General features: G+C 39.5%; 3 protein-coding genes across 4 annotated transcripts in view; 1 reads left to right on the forward strand and 2 right to left on the reverse strand.

Annotated features, from left to right (window-relative positions):
* creb3l2 (cAMP responsive element binding protein 3-like 2) overlaps positions 1-5,542 on the reverse strand; it is a 28,100-nt gene extending 22,558 nt beyond the window's left edge. The window contains exon 1 of the mRNA XM_065951146.1: positions 5,094-5,542. Coding sequence (XP_065807218.1) covers positions 5,094-5,192 — 99 coding nt within the window. The 5' untranslated portion in view covers positions 5,193-5,542. The remainder of the gene's footprint in view (positions 1-5,093) is intronic.
* A 1,993-nt stretch (positions 5,543-7,535) lies between these two features.
* Positions 7,536-12,873, reverse strand: ssbp1 (single-stranded DNA binding protein 1). 2 transcript variants are annotated; one of them, XM_020656374.3, is made up of 7 exons: positions 12,503-12,873; positions 11,095-11,180; positions 10,922-10,979; positions 10,676-10,816; positions 8,983-9,073; positions 8,350-8,438; positions 7,536-8,264 (listed from the first exon to the last, which is right to left on the reverse strand). In XM_020656374.3, the coding sequence occupies exons 2-7, from the start codon at positions 11,116-11,118 to the stop codon at positions 8,221-8,223; spliced, it is 447 nt and encodes a 148-aa protein (XP_020512030.1). In that variant the 5' UTR covers positions 11,119-11,180; positions 12,503-12,873; the 3' UTR covers positions 7,536-8,220. The 2 variants fall into 2 exon arrangements, with proteins under 2 accessions (XP_020512030.1, XP_020512031.1); XM_020656375.3 differs by having other exon boundaries at positions 8,983-9,070; positions 12,503-12,861.
* A 411-nt stretch (positions 12,874-13,284) lies between these two features.
* On the forward strand, positions 13,285-17,064 carry LOC110000977 (bile acid-CoA:amino acid N-acyltransferase-like). Its single transcript, XM_065951159.1, has 11 exons — positions 13,285-13,505; positions 14,071-14,277; positions 14,363-14,462; positions 14,547-14,737; positions 14,819-14,982; positions 15,261-15,380; positions 15,538-15,620; positions 15,704-15,797; positions 15,934-16,014; positions 16,238-16,379; positions 16,628-17,064. The coding sequence occupies exons 2-11, from the start codon at positions 14,085-14,087 to the stop codon at positions 16,750-16,752; spliced, it is 1,293 nt and encodes a 430-aa protein (XP_065807231.1). The 5' UTR covers positions 13,285-13,505; positions 14,071-14,084; the 3' UTR covers positions 16,753-17,064.
* The last annotated feature ends 894 nt before the right edge of the window (positions 17,065-17,958 follow it).

A 17,958-nucleotide genomic window follows, 5' to 3' on the forward strand; every position in this document is an offset into this window, starting at 1 on the left:
TTCTCTGCATGTCCTCCTCTCCCCGTGAGTACACCATGTGCTGAAAAACCGCACCAACATTTTTGGGAGACAGTGCATGCAATAGCAGTTTAATTTAAAAACCGCTCGGTTCAGGACGGAGACGGAGACGGGAACAGTCTGAGCTGTGGGTCGTCGGTCGGTCCTCTGTTGTTGCACAGTGTAGAACTCTTAGTTTGATTAAAAAACACATTAGATCACATCATGTATTCATACCTAAAGGACGGAGTAAGTCCATGCCGAGTTATTCCCAAATCACATAAATGACCTCTGGAGAGAAACACTAGGTTTGTACACTCTTGTTAAAAAGGTTATTTTTGTGTTTTTCTCTAAACCAAACTCTGAGCAGAAGTTTGGATCTTTAATCTACTTCACCTCACTTCCTCTTCCTTAATAAACACTTCGTCTAACATCCAATGCAAATATTGATCACAATAAACCGCCTGCATGAATGACGACAGGTGATATCCAGGCTGCAGCACAGCGTGGTTAACTCCAACATATATGTACACTCGTTGGGAATCTGATCTGAACTGTGAAAAAAAAATGTTTTTGTCTAATATTTATTTTGGGGATTTATTTGATTCCTTTATTTGATAGGACAGTGGATAGAGTCAGAAATCAGGAAGAGAGAGAGACATGCAGGAAAGGAGCGACAGGTCTAAAATCATAAAGTGTGTAGCCAGCTGAAGAAAGGAGACAGAAGATTGACTTCAAAAACTGTGAGTTAGGAAGGCACCAGTGGGCCTTGTGATTGGTCCACACACCCCATGTACGGAGGCTGTAATCCTCCAATCAGGTGGCCCAGGTTCGAATCCGACCTGTGGCTCCTTTCCTGCATGTCATTCCCCTCTCTCTCTCTGTCCCTGATTTCCAACTCTGTCCACTATCCTAAATCTCCAATAGAAGCATAAAAAGACTACATATCATATCCTTATGGCAATATTGAACAATGTCATTGCAAATTGGATAACTGTTTTCATATCCTGTTGGTCTAATTCTGAGTTTCCGGAACATAAAAGCAGATATATGGTACTAAAAAAGCAATGATACAGGATGCATCAATATATGCCTGAACACACTTCATAGTTCTAAAGGTTAAATCATAAATCCATCAGAGTCACAGAAGAACAATAAGCACCCCACCTTCACTGCTTCAACTGGATCAACAAGATCTTCAAGAGAGATAATCCACATCATTTCAATTCCTATTATTTATAATTTAGTAATTACGTTATGTAAAACGATTCATTAAGCCAAACAGGAAACAATGGTTTGGATTGTTTCTTTGAGTTGGTCTCAAGGAAAGCTGTACGATATTATTGATTTTAAGATGATTGATTTATTGATTCCAGCTCTTGTGTTTGGTGTGTTTGCATTTCCAGAAATAGATCTGTGTGACGTCACACAAACACGTCTGTTTTCACTCCTCGACGACGCCAAAGTGCGTTGAGAGAGAGGACTCCGCCTCCACACTGATGCATGTTCTTTATTCTAAAACCTGAAGAACGTGATAATGAATTAACGCTCACACAGCCAGAGGCAGAGAGGTCGATGGGAGTGACCTGGAGGATCCCACACACGTGCTCCGACTGAGAGGGTTTACGTTGTCGCGAGGAATCCTGCGTCAACAAACCCCTCAGAGAGAGAGAGAGGGGGGGGGAGGGAGAGAGAGAGAGAGAGGGAGAGAGAGAGAGAGAGGGAGGGAGAGAGAGAGAGAGAGAGGGAGAGAGAGAGAGAGACAGAGAGAGAGAGAGAGACAGAGAGAGAGAGAGAGAGGGGGGGGGAGAGAGAGAGAGAGAGAGAGAGAGAGAGAGGGAGAGAGAGAGAGACACAGAGAGAGAGAGAGAGAGAGAGGGAGAGAGAGACAGAGAGAGACAGAGAGAGACAGGGAGGGAGAGAGAGACAGAGAGAGACAGAGAGAGAGAGAGAGAGAGAGAGAGGGAGAGAGAGAGAGAGAGAGACAGAGAGAGACAGGGAGGGAGAGAGAGACAGAGAGAGACAGAGAGAGAGAGAGAGAGAGGGAGAGAGAGAGAGAGAGAGAGAGGGAGAGAGAGAGAGGGAGAGAGAGACAGAGAGAGACACAGAGAGACACAGAGAGAGACAGAGAGAGAGAGAGAGAGAGAGGGAGAGAGAGAGAGAGAGAGAGAGAGAGAGAGGGAGAGAGAGACAGAGAGAGACACAGAGAGAGAGAGAGAGAGACAGAGAGAGACACAGAGAGAGAGAGAGAGAGACAGAGAGAGACACAGAGAGAGACAGAGAGAGACAGAGAGAGAGAGAGAGAGAGAGGGAGAGAGAGACAGAGAGAGACACAGAGAGAGAGAGAGAGAGAGACAGAGAGAGAGACCAGACCCAACAAAGACCCCAGTCTGTTCCTCAGGCTGCCTGAGACGCTGTAACACTACAGGCCTGTTGGTCCTCACATTCATGCTTCCCCCACCCACACACACACCTACACACACTTAAACACACTTAAACACACACTATTCATGCTTTACTAAATATAGAAACTTCACCTCACTTACAAGAGCATCTTAGTCCTGCTTCTGAACACAACTCAGCTTTTTTTTTTAAAGAATTAAAGTTCAGGGTATGAAGACTGTCACACTTTGCACGTGTTGTTCGACACATGAACGACAGAAACACACAAACATAACATGAACACACACACCGCACACACCTCAGCTGTGGAGCTATAAATAAAAGCAGAATGTATGCAGAGGAATTCACGGTTTGCTTTGTGTCTTATTGTTGAGCTAAACACCCGCTGCATATTAGTAGGATTAAAAGAAGCGATTAGAAGAACTCACTTTCGGCCTCTTTACTGACACCTCTGGTGATAAACGGTAGTTGCAGGTAACTCTTTTTTTACTTTATCACAGTCACTTTGCTTTTATCCGTTTGTGTGTTTGGCCATTTTTTTTTTACATTTAGCGAAGACACCTCAGCGGCCCTGTGCATGACTTTTCCATATTTGTTATTATGACTTAAAACAATGTTGATGATCAGCGGGGACATCCTGAATTCTTTCCCTGACAAAATCAGCAGATCTCTGCCGGATTCTGTCTGCTGGAATCTGACAGGAATTATCGCCTCTGGACTCGTTTAGAGAGAGGACCTTCATTCACAGCTGGAACGCTTCGACAACACAAGTCTTTACCTGTCTGTGGGTGTAGGTACCACTGTGTGTGTGTGTGTGTGTGTGTGTGTGTGTGTGTGTGTGTGTGTGTGTGTGTGTGTGTGTGTGTGTGTGTGTGTGTGTGTGTGTGTGTATGTGTGTGTGTGTGTGTGTGTGTGTGTGTGTGTGTGTGTGTGTGTGCTGTCTCAGGCTCAGTAGGCCTCTGTGGTGTCTGATTCCCGTCCTGTGAGCCAGCTGGATTCCTCCCCGTAAACCCAAAACGCTCCCCCCGTCTTCTGCACACACAAACACACACACACACACGTGCACACACTGCAGACTCACTCACTTACTTACACACACACACACACACACACACACATGAACCCACACACTCCGTCTCCTCTTGGACCCACAGAGACACATATGGCTGGAATACTTCAAGTTACATAACTGAAGGCAGAGGGCCATTTCTTTAAAGGTCCATTTTATCGAGGAGAAGCTGTTTGAGTTTCTGTGTGTGTGAACTTTTTTTAATAACTTTTAAAGCCCAGTGAAACCAGAGAGACTGAACAACAAACACCAAGTGTGTGTGTAATGCAAAGGTTTGAGTATCTGAGCTGCTGGTGTAAAAAAAAAAAGAAGAAGACGTTTCCAGCCACTTCTTTGCAGATACATCGTGTTTAAATGATGCACTGAATGATTCTGATGCGTCCCGTCGCTGCATGTGTTGATTTATTTATTCACAAGTTGCATCAGAGTTTTATAGGATAGCACATAAACAACTTGAAGTAAACAGAGTATGTCGAATTGTTTATATCTGGATGTAATTATATATTCTACTAGAGGCTGATATTCAATGTTTAATATAAACTATAAAGGGGAAGTGTGTGTTGTACACTGGCAGCTTTATTAGAAGCTGGTTGCTATAAAGGCTCTTCAACATCTGCTTGGGGAAAGGAGGATGTCACTTTTGAATGTGTGAGCTCCAAAGCTTCTCTGCTATGACCCGATCTTCATCAGAAATGTTGAATATTTACATTACAGCAACATGAAGACGCTTAAAAAGTATTTTCTTATATGCTCACACAGAACTACTATGCAATATAAATGGGATTTTGGACTGTCATTTGAACAAAACAATCAATTAATACACCACACTGGACTCTGGTAGGTTGTTACGGTGTTTCCTAAACTATAAATGAAGTCTTAATGGTTGTGCGAATGAATTCAGCAGAAGACAATAGGCTGTAATCCCATCTCAGGTTTTCAGTGATGAACTCAGACCTATTAATCACATCTCTTCTTATTTTTTCTTTGTTAGTATAATCATGAAGAAAAAAATGGCTCTTTGCATGTCAGTATCTTTAGTTTGCTTGCTATTTTTTCCAACATACTTAATAAGTTGTGTTGTAGATTGTCGGGTAAAAATCTGATGATGTGATCTTGGACTCCGCTTTTGTTTTTTTACTGTCTGTCCATGAATTCAACAGGGAAAAACATTAAAATGTTGCAGCCCGTGACAATAGACTTTGAAAAAGATGGATGCTTGTAGATGGCTTTCTCTGCAAACTGGTTGTCCCTCTCATAATTCCCTCTTGAACTTATTTCACTTGAACTACTTTGTGTTCAAATGTCTCTTATTTAGTCGACCTAGTGTTTGCCACAAAGAAAGTGAGAGTGTGAAAAAAAGAAGCTGACAAACTTGCATCCTGGACCCCAAGAGTCAAATTGTGAATGGAGAGCTGGGTACCACACACACACACACACACACACACACACACACACAGATGCACATACACCCTCCTCCCTAGTGTCAAATAAACCCCTCAAAAAGTGAGATAAAGGTGATTATTCCCCTCTGATGAGCTGCACAGCCAATCAGCATGCTCTGATCGATCACACACACACTATTCCTACCTCTGATCGATAACTCACACCTCTGCCTATTACTCACATTGGTGTAGAGCACACAGTCGATCTCCCCGGCCTCAGACAGCTCACTCAGGTTCCTGTCCCAGTGTAGAAACGGTTCACTACTGTCCAGGGTCTCCATAATGTCTTCTTCTTCGGATGTTTCGTCGCTGTTTTTTTTTTATATATATTCTCCAACAGCAGTGAGGCGTTCAGTTGAAGACTGCAGAAAGGAAAAAAAGTTTCCAACAACTTCAAAAAAAAAAGAAAAAAGACACGTCCAGATGGTAGCGCACAGACTCGGAGGATAAATGTTTGTTATGTGAAGAAGCTGCAGCAGTCGGACTGAAGCTGAGTCTCGTCTACGTTGTTGTTATTTTTGTTTTTGTTCTTGTTGTTTATCATCTCCTCTCTAGTTCAGGGGGTCTACAGGCAGCTCCTAGCAGCCTCTCTTCCCTTTTTCTTTCCTCCTCCTGCTGCTCCTCCTCACGGCCCAGACACACAGGAATGCAGAGGCGGAGTCACTGAAACCAAGAGAAAAATAAAGAGTAAAAAAATAAAATAAAATTAAATTAAAATTACAGAAGTTACGATGCCTGTTGGAAATTATCCGCTTTAAAACAGCAAATATTAAATTTAGAATAAAAAAAAAACATTTTAATTAACTCTTCCAACTGTTTACGACTCCTACAGCGATTATTTTGTTGTTCCGGTTTTCACTTTCAAAATAAAACGCTCGCCTCTCATTTCAGGTCATTCCTTTGAATTCTATGCAAAATAAACTACTTACTGGCAATATATTAGTAACGTGAATTCAAAATAATAATATTCCTGAGTGGAATTTGATTAAAGTATCCGTGTACAGCATCTCATGCCAACTCAAAAAAAATAAGTATACTTTATTTCGAAGAAGTGTTTAAAAATACTTCTTTAGCCAAACTAGCGTAGTAGTTAATCACAGTTAGCTATCAACTTCGTCCTTTTCTTTAACCTTATAAATGTAACCTCGTATATTTTACGTTTTTTAACCGTTTTATTACTTTAATGCTTTTAATTTTCATCAAATTCAGCTACTCCCGGTCTTTACCTGAGCTAACCTCCGTTACCTTTACGAAGCTTCCCGTCGCTGAATCCACAGGTTTCCCAAACAACTTAAGCCCCGCCTCAAACCCAACAGATTGACCAATCAGATCACGTCTTTCTTAAAATACAGTTCGAACCGCCCAAACTTTTAAACGGATAGCTGACCAAACCAATCAGAAAAGACTTTGAGAGATCCTGTAACCAATTAATTTTGGCCAAGAATACTTTTGACATAAGCCCGCCCTGGTATCACAGTCAGCCAATCAACGCCTGCTGACTAAAAATGAGTTCAAAAAATAAAAACAAGAGACAATATTTGAAGTATATCTTCCTAAAATACATTTTTAAATAACGTATTATATACATATCTCTCAGTAATTTCTTTTTACACTTCTAGGATTATTTTGACTTTTCTTAGATTGCTTCTAATGGATTATTTGCAACTTTTCTTTGATAATTTATATTGTTTATTATTAGTGTGTTCATCTGTGCAACACAAGGGAGGTTAAATCCTACATGCTTTAATATGAACACAAACAAGAGTTAAACAAATGGTGAGGATTATAATGTATTATAGGAGCTCTTAGAAAACAAAGAACCTGCAGAAGTGAGCTGAAAGTTAACGAGTCACTGCCCAGAGAGGAAATGAGAAACAGATTGCAGCGATAACAACCGACAAGAAAGTGACAAGGAACTAAACAAAGTGTTGATGCAAGAAAAAAACCTAGTAAAAACATGAGATGCAAACAAGAAACCACAACACAGGGCAAAATGATGTTATCAAGCTGAACTCATTTCTTAAGAAAAACAGAAGTCGTCTGTCTTTTTCTCTTGAGATTGCAGCGCTTCAATTCAAACTTCCTTTAAGTTGAAGCAACACTTTGGTATTGGGTTAACCACAGTGAATCAGCATACTGGAGCCGTTGTTGCACATTCATGTGCAGCTATTTTCATATTTTGATGTCCCAATGTCATGGAGTGCCCTCCAGCAAACTCTGAAGATTAGAGTTCTTCCCTCTCTTGCAGAGTTTAGGAGTTTGATTTCTAGCCAATTTGTTTTAAATTGTAGATGTTTTTAACAGATAATTTCTAAATTCTAAATTTGAAAAGTAGGATACATCTTCAACAGCTCTGTTAACTCAGAATAAATCTTCAAGGTGAAACTCCCACACAATGTGACCTGCAGACAAACATTTATTGGCAATGTTTTGGTACTACACATTTGCTTGGTGAAGGTCTAGTACCAAAACGTTGCCAATAAATGTTTGTTTGCAGGTTATAGACAGTGTGATTGAGTTTTACCTTTAAGTTTGTGATGGACACAAAGCTCTCCTACACCATTGTCTTATAAAATGGATGTGCAAATGTTTTTTTCTACACTTAAAATAAATCAAAACTAAAATTGGAGATGAAGGATTTTATTGGATGAAAAAGATGTAAAACAATGAAGTGCTTTTTACTTGATTCTGCCTCACAGCTAGAAAATTAAGCTCAACAAAACACAGAAAAAGTCATAACATTTAGACTGAAGTAAGCTACAAACTTTAAAGCATTCAGAAATTGTTGTCAGGTCAAAACTGACAACCAGTTTGCAGTATGAGAGCTGTAAACCGCAGGCCTTTTGCAAAGAAACATTTCCTGATGTAATGAGATAAAGAGAAGATTATTTATTGACAAATATGAAGAAAACCTGTAAAAACTAAAAAATGTTAATGATCCTCATCCCGGACAACAGGAGCTTTCATCATCTCAACGGAGCTACAACTCCAGTGAAACATCTTACACTGTTTTTCACCTCTCGCTTTTAACATTATTTTCACACATAAAACTTGAGTACAAACAAAAAAAAAAAAGGTATAAACTTTATGTTTTTATGGATTATATACATGATCAAATACATAAGTGGAGATACACTGGGCTCTTTTTTGCTTCTCCTGATGCCTCAGAGTCTGCAGGAGTCTCCTCAGGGTGACACAGGATACTCTCTCCCCTTCCTCTAGGGGGAGTCAGTTCTTTTCTTCGGTGGCGTTCAGGTTTTTGTATAAACAAGAAGATACAAAAAGATGTTGACTAAGAGGCAAAGCCCCTCACATTTTGTCTCGAACGTTGTCGCTCAGGAAGACGATGTTGTCTGGAGAGCGGAGGGAACAAATGATTTACCCAAAACAGCCTTAATATTTATAATAAAGAGGCACACATGTTTTATGGTTTCTGACCTGCGATGATGGTGGTGGCCTGTCGTCTGACCTGGTTCTTGTCCACGTACTCTCCATAGTCCAGTTTCCCCTCGACTAGAATCCTCGACCTGAAGCAGAGAAAGAGAGACACAGACTCAGGATCAGTCACATGAGTCTCAAAAAGATTACAAACGTTTTCAGTCTTTTGTTGGCTCAGGCAGATTAAACAGCTTTTGGGAGTTTTACATTCGATCTGAAGGCTGGGCAACAAAAAAAAAGGGACCTGAAGCCTTGATGTGATTTTTATCTGGAGGAGGGGGGGGGGGGCACAGACTTGTCGACTTTACAGCGATGTGATGACACTTTAAGTCTGATGTCAACTAACTAATCGCTTACCAGGATAGAAAATGTAAAACTGTGACTCTGACAGTAAGAAGGCAAAACATCATGTCCAGTTGAGTTTTCTTCTTTCCTCCTGTGACTTCTTGTCTTCTCTCTCTCTTACATGGAAGTGGTAGCACACGTGTTATTGTTGCATACCGTATTGCAGCTGTTGCAACCTGCTGTTTCTTTATGTGTTAACAGTCTGCTCTCAGCATAGCATCAAAAAAAAACAAGATAAATGACTTTGGTATAAATGCAAAAGTAAAATAAAAAAAGTGGAGGTCATACCCTTTCTTGACGTACTGGTACGCCACGTCCCTCAAGCCAGGTTTGAACACGGACACACGATGCCATGTGGTCTTCTGACTGATGTCCCCTGCTGTCAGAAAAACAAACAGACATGAAGCAGCTTCGTTCACAAAGCTACACACAACATCACTGTCATGGTTAGTGTTCATATTAACTGTGCAGCTCATATTTCAAAGTCAATAATCTGATCATCCATAAAAGCTTTCCAACATGAAAACACTACTTTGACTAAATAAACCTTCAGTGGTATCATGGTCAATAGTTCTATGATGCTCTTTGTTGATGTATGGACTTTAAACAGGGATGTTAAATAATGCATTAGTGTTGTTGAAGAATACTTCAGGGACAGACGCAGTAAGGCAAGGCAAGTTTATTTATATAGCACATTTCAACAAGAAGGCAATTCAAAGTGCTTCAGTATTACAGAGTCTCTGCTGTTTTAATTCACCGTCACATGCTGGGTATGATCATTTAAATCCTTGAGATCAAACAACAGTAATCTGTCATGTGTTCAGAAGTCAGGGTGTAACACTGACCTCTAGTGGTGAAATGTGAGAACTGCATTCAAAGTGAAGCCCACTTTTTTATTTTGTTTTTCTTTTTTTATTAATTCTTTTTGATAAGTTAATATGCTCTGTTGTTCTTTTGCTCTCTTTCTATTATATTCTTTTATTTTTTCCTTCCTTTTTGCTCACTCTTCTTTTCTGTCGTAGAATGAGCTAACAGAAATATTAGATGTTAGATGTTAGATATTAGATGCCTGTATAGATGACGCACTTACATGTAGATCTTCTATACAAACCATAGACAAATGTATATATGCTCATTCTGACAGTTTATGTTTTCTTCAAAACTATCAAATAAAAAGTATTAAAAAAAGCAAAGTGAAGCTTGAGTGAATTTACAGCATTAGAGCACAATGACAGTCGGAGCCTTTTTCTCAGCAGAAATCAGACTCACCTGTGAAACGTCCCTTTAACCTGCTTCATTTTTTTTTTCATTCAACCTTTATTTATACTCGAGAGATCATTGAGGAGCAACCCTCATTCACAATAACATCGAGTCAAATCAATTAAAGGGCAGACAAGACTTAAAGGGATACTTCACCTATTTGCATTAATCTTTGCATCATTAGAAACCTGGTAGTATTTTTGAATGGTCGTGCATCCCGCCCTCATTTTCCCCTCTGAGATGGAAAATCTTTGTATGTCTGAGTCTGAAAAGGAGCTTCCAGTGACGCAAAAATCGTCATTTGGTTTTCTGCCAGGAATTTCCAAGATACCAATTCCTTCTGGGAAGAAATCTCGGAATCAGTTGAGGAAACGGCCTTATGTGTTGAAGTAAATATGTCTGTAAACCTGACCTTAGTGGGAGTGGCCTGCGGGGCTGTGCATTCTGGGATTTGGTGTCTTTCATCCACATGAGCCAAAAAGACACTTTCTCCCTTTTCTCGGCCAAGAAGGCTCCAACTTCAAAATGTATTTCACATTTCTACATATATGACCCAATGTCGACACAGATTCATGTTTCAACGGGTGAAGTATCCCTTTAAGTCAGAAACTGGGACCACCCGAGGAGTGCATGAATGCAGCATCAACCAAACCGCACTCACTTTCCCAATAACCTTTGTTTTTTAAAAATTTCTACCATTAGGTCTTCTCTGACATCGTACCTGTTGAGCTCATCTCTCCCTCTCCAGAGCGCCACATCTCGTTGGTTGCTATTGAGAAGATAGTGACGGGGTTTCGACCCTCCACCTGTCTCATCACCGGGTCCTGACCCACTCGTCCTAACAGCTGTACGCGGTTTATCGCTGGGATGAAGACACAGAAATGACCATTATTGGAAAATGTAATCTGGTAATAATCATCAGACGACCACACACACACACACACACACACACAGAACGTTCACTCACATCTCTCCAGGATGAGGTTGGTGTCCGTGCTCCTGTATCTCACCGCCTGTCTGAAGATCTGAGCAAAGATGAGATCCATTATTTACTGCAGAGAAAGCGTGGCTCGAGCTGCATTCACTTTTATGTTCTTGTTATTTCTACCTATGCTTCATCGTTAAACATTTCTTGCTCACCTGAGCTGAGGCACTTCTAAACATCTTCTCGGTGCTGCACAATCGGCTCTGGAGGAAACACTGGACTGCAGGCTGAGGGAGCTGATCTGAAAAACACAAAAAGGCAAAAAAGAAAAAAACTGTGGATTTATTCAAAAGTACACCCAGTTTACTGCACATTGCACAAGTTTACTTTTTCTTTAAATTTTATTTACCATTTTGTACCTTTTGCACAATTTAGAATTTATTACTGTAAATATTATTTATCTTATTTTATCTATTTTATCTTATTCTATTTTATCTATTTTACCTTATTCTATTTTATCTTATTCTATTTTATCTTATTTATCTATTTTACCTTATTCTATTTTATCTTATTTCAACTTATTTTACCTTATTTTATTTTATCTATTTTACCTTATTTTATTTTATCTTATTTTATTTTATCTATTTTACCTTATTCTATTTTATCTTATTTTATCTATTTTACCTTATCTTATTCTATTTTATCTTATTTATCTATTTTACCTTATTTTATTTTACCTTATTCTATTTTATCTTATTTTATCTATTTTACCTTATTTTATTCTATTTTATCTTATTTTACCTTATTTTATTTTATCTTATTTTATTTTATTTCAACTTATTTTACCTTATTTTAATTTAACTTATTTTATTTTATCTTATTTTATCTATTTTACCTTATTTTATTTTATTCTATTTTATCTTATTTTATTTTATTCTATTTTACCTTATTTTATTTTATTCTATTTTATCTTATTTTACCTTATTTTATTTTATTCTATTTTATCTTATTTTATTTTACCTTATTTTATTTTATTCTATTTTATCTTATTTTATCTTATTTTATTTTATTCTATTTTATCTTATTTTATCTTATTTTATTTTATTCTATTTTATCTTATTTTGGTTGTATACTGATTCACAAAAGGCCACATATTCAATTTGTCATTAATCCAATAATCCCTAAAAGCCTCTGTCCACCTCTAAGTGTTAGCAGATGTAATGACCTGATTTATTTTGCAGGTAAAGACAACAACAACAACAACAACAACAACAGAAACAAACAAACAAACAAACCAGCAGAGTTCAGACTGGTTTGGTGAGATTAAGATGGTTTTCATGTGCTGCAGGGAAACACGATATAATAACATAACGTGGGCTCAAAGTCACAGAGAGGATTTCTCTCAGCAGCAATGAGGCTCACGAGCTCTCCCGCCATCAGATGTTCGCGTGAAATTAACCACAAAGTGACGTTTTCCGTTCAGTCTTTGGTTTCCGGTGTGCAGCGGCGGATACAGCAGAGTGTGTGTGTGTATGTGTGTGTGTGTGTGTGTGTGTGTGTAGAAAAGTGTGACTATAATTTAAAGAAACAATAAAAAAAAATGCATGCATGATGTAAACTTACCAGGTGTAACACTTCAGAAGAGACTTCGGTAACCTCACGCTGCTTCCGGTCCGTCTCCAATACAGATCCGACAATCCAATAATCCTCCGAAAAAACGGAAAGCTTCCGCGCAAAGGTTCCGCCTCTCAAAGTTTCTTCTTCTTTCGTGTTTTTCAGCAGCTTGCGTTCAAATTGTTGCATCACTGCCACCTCCAGGATCCATTCTCCTTTATAGTCATCTCAAATCCGCCTGTCAAATAAGGTAATCCCTTTTTTCTCCCTATGATGTTATGTATTATTTTATGTCCCCATATTAATCTCAGATAAATACTCACAACAAAAGATGAAACACACCTCATAATTAGACATATTTCAGATTGTTCCCTCTACTTTTTGAGTATGCATAATAAATAATGCATATTTAAAACACAAATATTTAATATGGTGTGCTGTGCCTCGTCGCTGTGAGTAGATGAAACTGAAAACCTGTCTGTCTTCCATAAGAATACAGTAATCTTGTTGAGGAACTTTACCCAGCATGCACCTTGACCTTTAGTCCAGAGACCAACCTGGAAGTTAAAATTCATTCACAACTGCTCCCGTCACCACAGTCCTGGGGTGAGGGTCTGAATGTTACAGCAGCACTGCAGCATGTACACTCATCTGGACTGTCTGTGCTCTTACTGCACTGAAGTACACCACTGCAGAGTCTACCACTGCCTGTAGACTCTGCTTTACATGTTTGTACCGTGAATATTATTTCGTATCCACCCCTAAAGTATGTATCTATTCTCTACAAATGCATTTCAAACAGTAGCCATACATGCTGCATGTTATTGACTCAGTGCTTTATCCATTGTGCAATGCCATAAAGTAGAGACAAAAGTCAGCCTGCCTTCTGTCAAACATTATCTGACCTCACCTGCGAAAGTGCAGAAAGTGAAGTTAACAAAACGGTTACAGTGTTCTGAAGATTTATCCCCGTTTGACCTCCTGAACTTGAGAGGAATTTGCATCAAGCACTGTGAGTCCTTTGATAAAAAAAACTGTTTTTAGATCTCGTTTCAATGACAGGTTCAAAATTTGGTCCGGCGTGAAAATGTCTTTGATTGTAAAAAAAAAAAAGAGCTGACTGATCTGTGTGTGATGTTACTGCTGCACAGCTTCACAACAGGCTGCATTTAAGGTATTTCAAACACCATCTCTGAAGCTGATATAAGAGGATTTAATCTCTGTATTTTGCGTATAATACGAGATAATATCCAAACTGTTCACTCCGTTTCGATATATGATGGTAGTCGTGGCAATTTTAGTGTCTGGTGGGACCCTGAAGACAAAAACGTTCACAGGTGGCCCCTCCAACCAGCGTTAACGTCTATCATAAATATTCTTTATTGTCGTCCGGTGACAATTTATTTCACAGCAAAAATGCACACACTGCTTGGTAGTGCAACCAGAGTGAGTGTTGTAAGATGGGGCCCCCTTAGGGAGGTTTCCTACTGTCGTTGCAAACTTTGCACATTTTGTTAACATTTTTCTCGCTTTTGACTTTGCTCTCGTTTTGGACATGTGTTTACATTTCTTCACAGACCACAAGGCGACGATGTCCCAGACCATTTCTCCCGTTCTCTCTGTTGTCCCCACTCGGGCTCTGGTTGATGAGACGTTCAAGGTGGTGGTGGAGAATCTGCCCCCAGCATCTCCAGTCACACTTCACGCCCTCCTCTACTCGGAGGACAAGGACTACTGGGAGGCTTATGGACACTACGTCAGTGATCACAGAGGAACAGTGTCCGGTGGGGTTTAAATCTACCATGTGCAGTGAGGACGATATGCTTCTTCTTTTGTTTTCATGTTGTTGACATTTCAATGCTTTTGTAGTTGCAGAGGATATGAGTCTTGGGGGCACCTACACGGGAAAAGAAGCCATGGGTTTGTTGTGGAGCATGCGGCCTGAGCCCGGCAGCCGCACGGGTCTCAGGTAAAATGATAAGTGCTGTCTGTTTGAAGCTGCAGACTTGTTACAATGCCTGCTTCCCCCTGACAAACCATCTATGCCCGTCAGGTTGAGAAAGAGGGAAGTCACCAGCCCCATGCTGGTCCACATCTCCGTCTACAGTGGACACATAAGCGAGGGCTTCAGGAAGCAGTCTCCTCTGGCCTCCGTGCCCACAGAGAGATGGTACATGGCTCCTGGAGTCCAGAGGATTGAAATCAAAGAAAAAGGAGTGCGAGGGACTTTCTTCATACCTCCAGGTACACCTGCATCATCATCTCCTCCGCCGAGCTGATGCTGATAGAGAGATTGAACTAATAATCAGACTCTTCTTTCCTCAGGTCCTGGACCCTTCCCCGGGCTTTTGGATATGTGGGGAGGTGGAGGAGGGCTGTTGGAGTATCGTTCGGCCTTGCTGGCGTCTCATGGTTATGCTTCTTTGGCGCTGCAGTACTTCTCCCCCGGTGAGCTGCAGTCATCAGATCTAAAGATACAATATTTTGAGGTCAGTGTTGTTTTATCTCTTCTTGAGTTTACAGATGTGAAGATAATAATGCATCAGACTCTTTTATTTTTAGTTCAAACCTTCATGTTGGATTACACATTTCTTTTTTTATGTTGACTACACATTCCTCCTTTACATCCCTGATTTTTAGGGTTTTGTTACTCAAAAAATACACTGGGGATTTTTTTTTACGACATGCTCTTCCAGACTCTTATTTAAAATGCTTGTTAATTGAGCAGTAGCTGCAATAGTTTTCCTTGTTATCTTTTTCTTCGCAGACAGCATTTAATATCATCAAGGACCATCCTCAAGTGATCCCGGACAGCATTGGAATTTTTGGTCTTTCCCTTGGGACAGTTGTGGCCATATACTTGGCGGCTGTAAGCACCAAAATCACGGCAAGTAACAAATGTTTTTAAACCATATAAATGAAGGGCTTGCAGCTGGCAGGTTGTAGATATGCCTTTCTTTGCTGAAATGTTGACTTCAAGAGCATTTAATCCAGAACAAGGTGAGGATCAGGAGCTTGATGTGTATCATTGTCTTGTGTTGCAGCCTCGCTGTTGTGTTTGTATCAGCGGCCACCACTTGTATCCACTTGGAACGGCTCTAAATTTCAACCCCAAACTAGAAAAAAAGTAGGAATTCTTATCTTTTTGCAGCATGAATACGGTACGCACTGTTGAACCGTTTGAGTGATGTGCAAAATGTTGTTTTGTAGAAGGCTAGTGACGGAGCGTTACGATGAGAACAACTACCAGATATTGCGAGATGTGCGTTTACCAATTCCCACTGACCTCTCAGAGAAAGTTGATGTAAGTACATGCTGCCCTTATAACACATGAGTCATCCACATTTGCTGTTAGGGATGCAATGCACATATGCTGATGCATTTTGTTCAGCACACCTTAACAATAAATACAGAGGTTAGTTAGTTATTTTCTCTCTCAGGTACGGAAGATAAAATGCCACATGCTGCTGGTCAACGGTGATGATGATCAGAACGTTCCCGCTGTGGAGGCTGCTGAGGATGTGAGTCCGCACACACACACCGAACACACACACACACACACACACACACACACACACACACACACACACACACACACACACACACACACACACACACACACACACGACAATGGGGGAAAGTCTGCTGTAATAATCCAAATAACTGCAGCTTTTGCAAATTTACAAATTCAGCCATCACTGTCGTTGTTTGGGCTGTTTTTGATTTGACCTCTTTGACCCTCAGATCGCCCAGATGATGCGCTCTGGAGGGAACCTGCACCTGCTGACTACGCTGACATACCCCAACACTGGACATTTGATTGAGCCGCCCTACTCACCTCACTTCAGAGCTACTAACTTTATAGTTCCCACCACAAAAGAGAAAGGTGAGTTCATTTTCCGTGTCTGACAATAGTAGCATTACAAAATCAATTCATGGAGAGTTCCCTCATGATATGACCTGGAGGAAGCATTTAAGGTAAAATAATAGGTCCGAGTACAAAACCCTGTGGAACTCCAGGACAAACTTTGGTGTGTATGAAGGACTTATAGTTATTGCATACATTAATTATTTGTAATTACACACGGAATGTGTAGAATAATCATCTCTAGACTATGTAATTGTGTGTTTCAGTGATAAGTCTGTGGGGAGGACAACCTAAACCCCATTCAGACGCTCAGGAGGACTCCTGGAGGAAGATCTTAGCTTACCTACATCATCATCTCTACTCCAGCACTACTCCCAAAGCCAAGATGTAAAGATTGCAGAACCAGGAATACACAGCAAAGTGTGTTGATAGCATGTTAAACCAAGTTGCATTTTGTATGAAATATGAAACAACACTTGTTAGTTTTTTGAATGATAAGGTTTTTTACGTTAGTCAAATTGTGCCTCTAGTTTCATCATAAAGTTGTCATTCCAGTTGTCCATGAATGTCACTCCAATCAAGTGTCTTGATGACTGTATAATTAAACTCATTCATAATGATTGGATTTCTGCCAATATGTTTTTGTTTCTGTCTGTGTTAAAATGTTGTAATCATTTTTAAAATAAATGTTGGGTTCATGTAACTTTTTCATAGATTAAGTGTTTTTTAGTTGACATCATCTGCTGTGTAATTCAGTTTGTAAAATGAAAAGTCACCTCAAAGAAAATGGTCTGAGAAGCTTGTTGACCGACTTAATATGCAAACGACTTTGGAGACTGTTCACAGGCTAGTTTGTTCTTTACCAGGTCAGTGAAAATAGTACCAGCTAAGTATATAGTGAATTAGGCCGTGGTGGATTTTAATTTCAGGCCATGATGCAGACATTTATTTTTCTCTGCAGCATGTGCATGTTTTTCTTAGCTGAGGAATTCTTACCTTTGTAACTGTGGCAAAGGTGACTAGAGGAGCGTGTCACCTTTACACAAGGACGACATGTCCCAGTGAAATTACCCTGATTCACTTATCCTAAACATTTATTTTCCTGTTAATTCATTATTTAGTTTTTGTTAGGCACCTGACACCATTGTCCCTGAATGATTTCTTTCAGATTATTAAAGGTTGAATAAATGAACAATCCTTCAAACGGGCATATTGTGATCACTCTGAAATGTTATGGGAATAAATATTATTTAAAAAAATTACAACACAAATTAACATAACAGAATACGATGAAAAAAATCAAACAAAACAATCAGGACATAAAGAATGAGAACTATATAAACTATATAATATCACAGTATTAAAAAACAGAACTGAAGTTACATAAGCTATTCAGAGTTTCACTAATTAACTGTGTTTTATCACCTTTTCTATCTTTCAGTCCATGTAATGAATGATTGGACATATAGTTCTATTTCTGTTTTGAATTGTATTCATTAATTGTTTTTAGTTTTTGGTTCCATTTACATTTGCGAAAATAGTCATTCCCATACAAATGTTTCAAAATTTCATAATTTGCCTTTATTATATTATTAAA

The sequence above is a fragment of the Labrus bergylta genome, chromosome 23 (assembly GCF_963930695.1).
Source record: "Labrus bergylta chromosome 23, fLabBer1.1, whole genome shotgun sequence".
Classification (NCBI taxonomy): domain Eukaryota; kingdom Metazoa; phylum Chordata; class Actinopteri; order Labriformes; family Labridae; genus Labrus; species Labrus bergylta.

Excerpts from the sequence above, each read along its gene's own strand:
- ssbp1 (XM_020656374.3), bottom strand. The coding sequence starts at position 11,118 with ATGTTTAGAAGTGCCTCAGCTCAG. Across the intron at positions 9,074-10,675 it reads GGGAGAGATGAGCTCAACAG|CAGGGGACATCAGTCAGAAG; the intron begins GTACGATGTCAG and ends TTTTTCTGACAG. Across the intron at positions 8,265-8,349 it reads GGCCACCACCATCATCGCAG|ACAACATCGTCTTCCTGAGC; the intron begins GTCAGAAACCAT and ends TCCGCTCTCCAG.
- LOC110000977 (XM_065951159.1), top strand. The coding sequence starts at position 14,085 with ATGTCCCAGACCATTTCTCCCGTTCTCTCTGTTGTCCCCACTCGGGCT. Across the intron at positions 14,983-15,260 it reads TAAAGATACAATATTTTGAG|ACAGCATTTAATATCATCAA; the intron begins GTCAGTGTTGTT and ends TTTTCTTCGCAG. Across the intron at positions 15,381-15,537 it reads CTGTAAGCACCAAAATCACG|CCTCGCTGTTGTGTTTGTAT; the intron begins GCAAGTAACAAA and ends CTTGTGTTGCAG.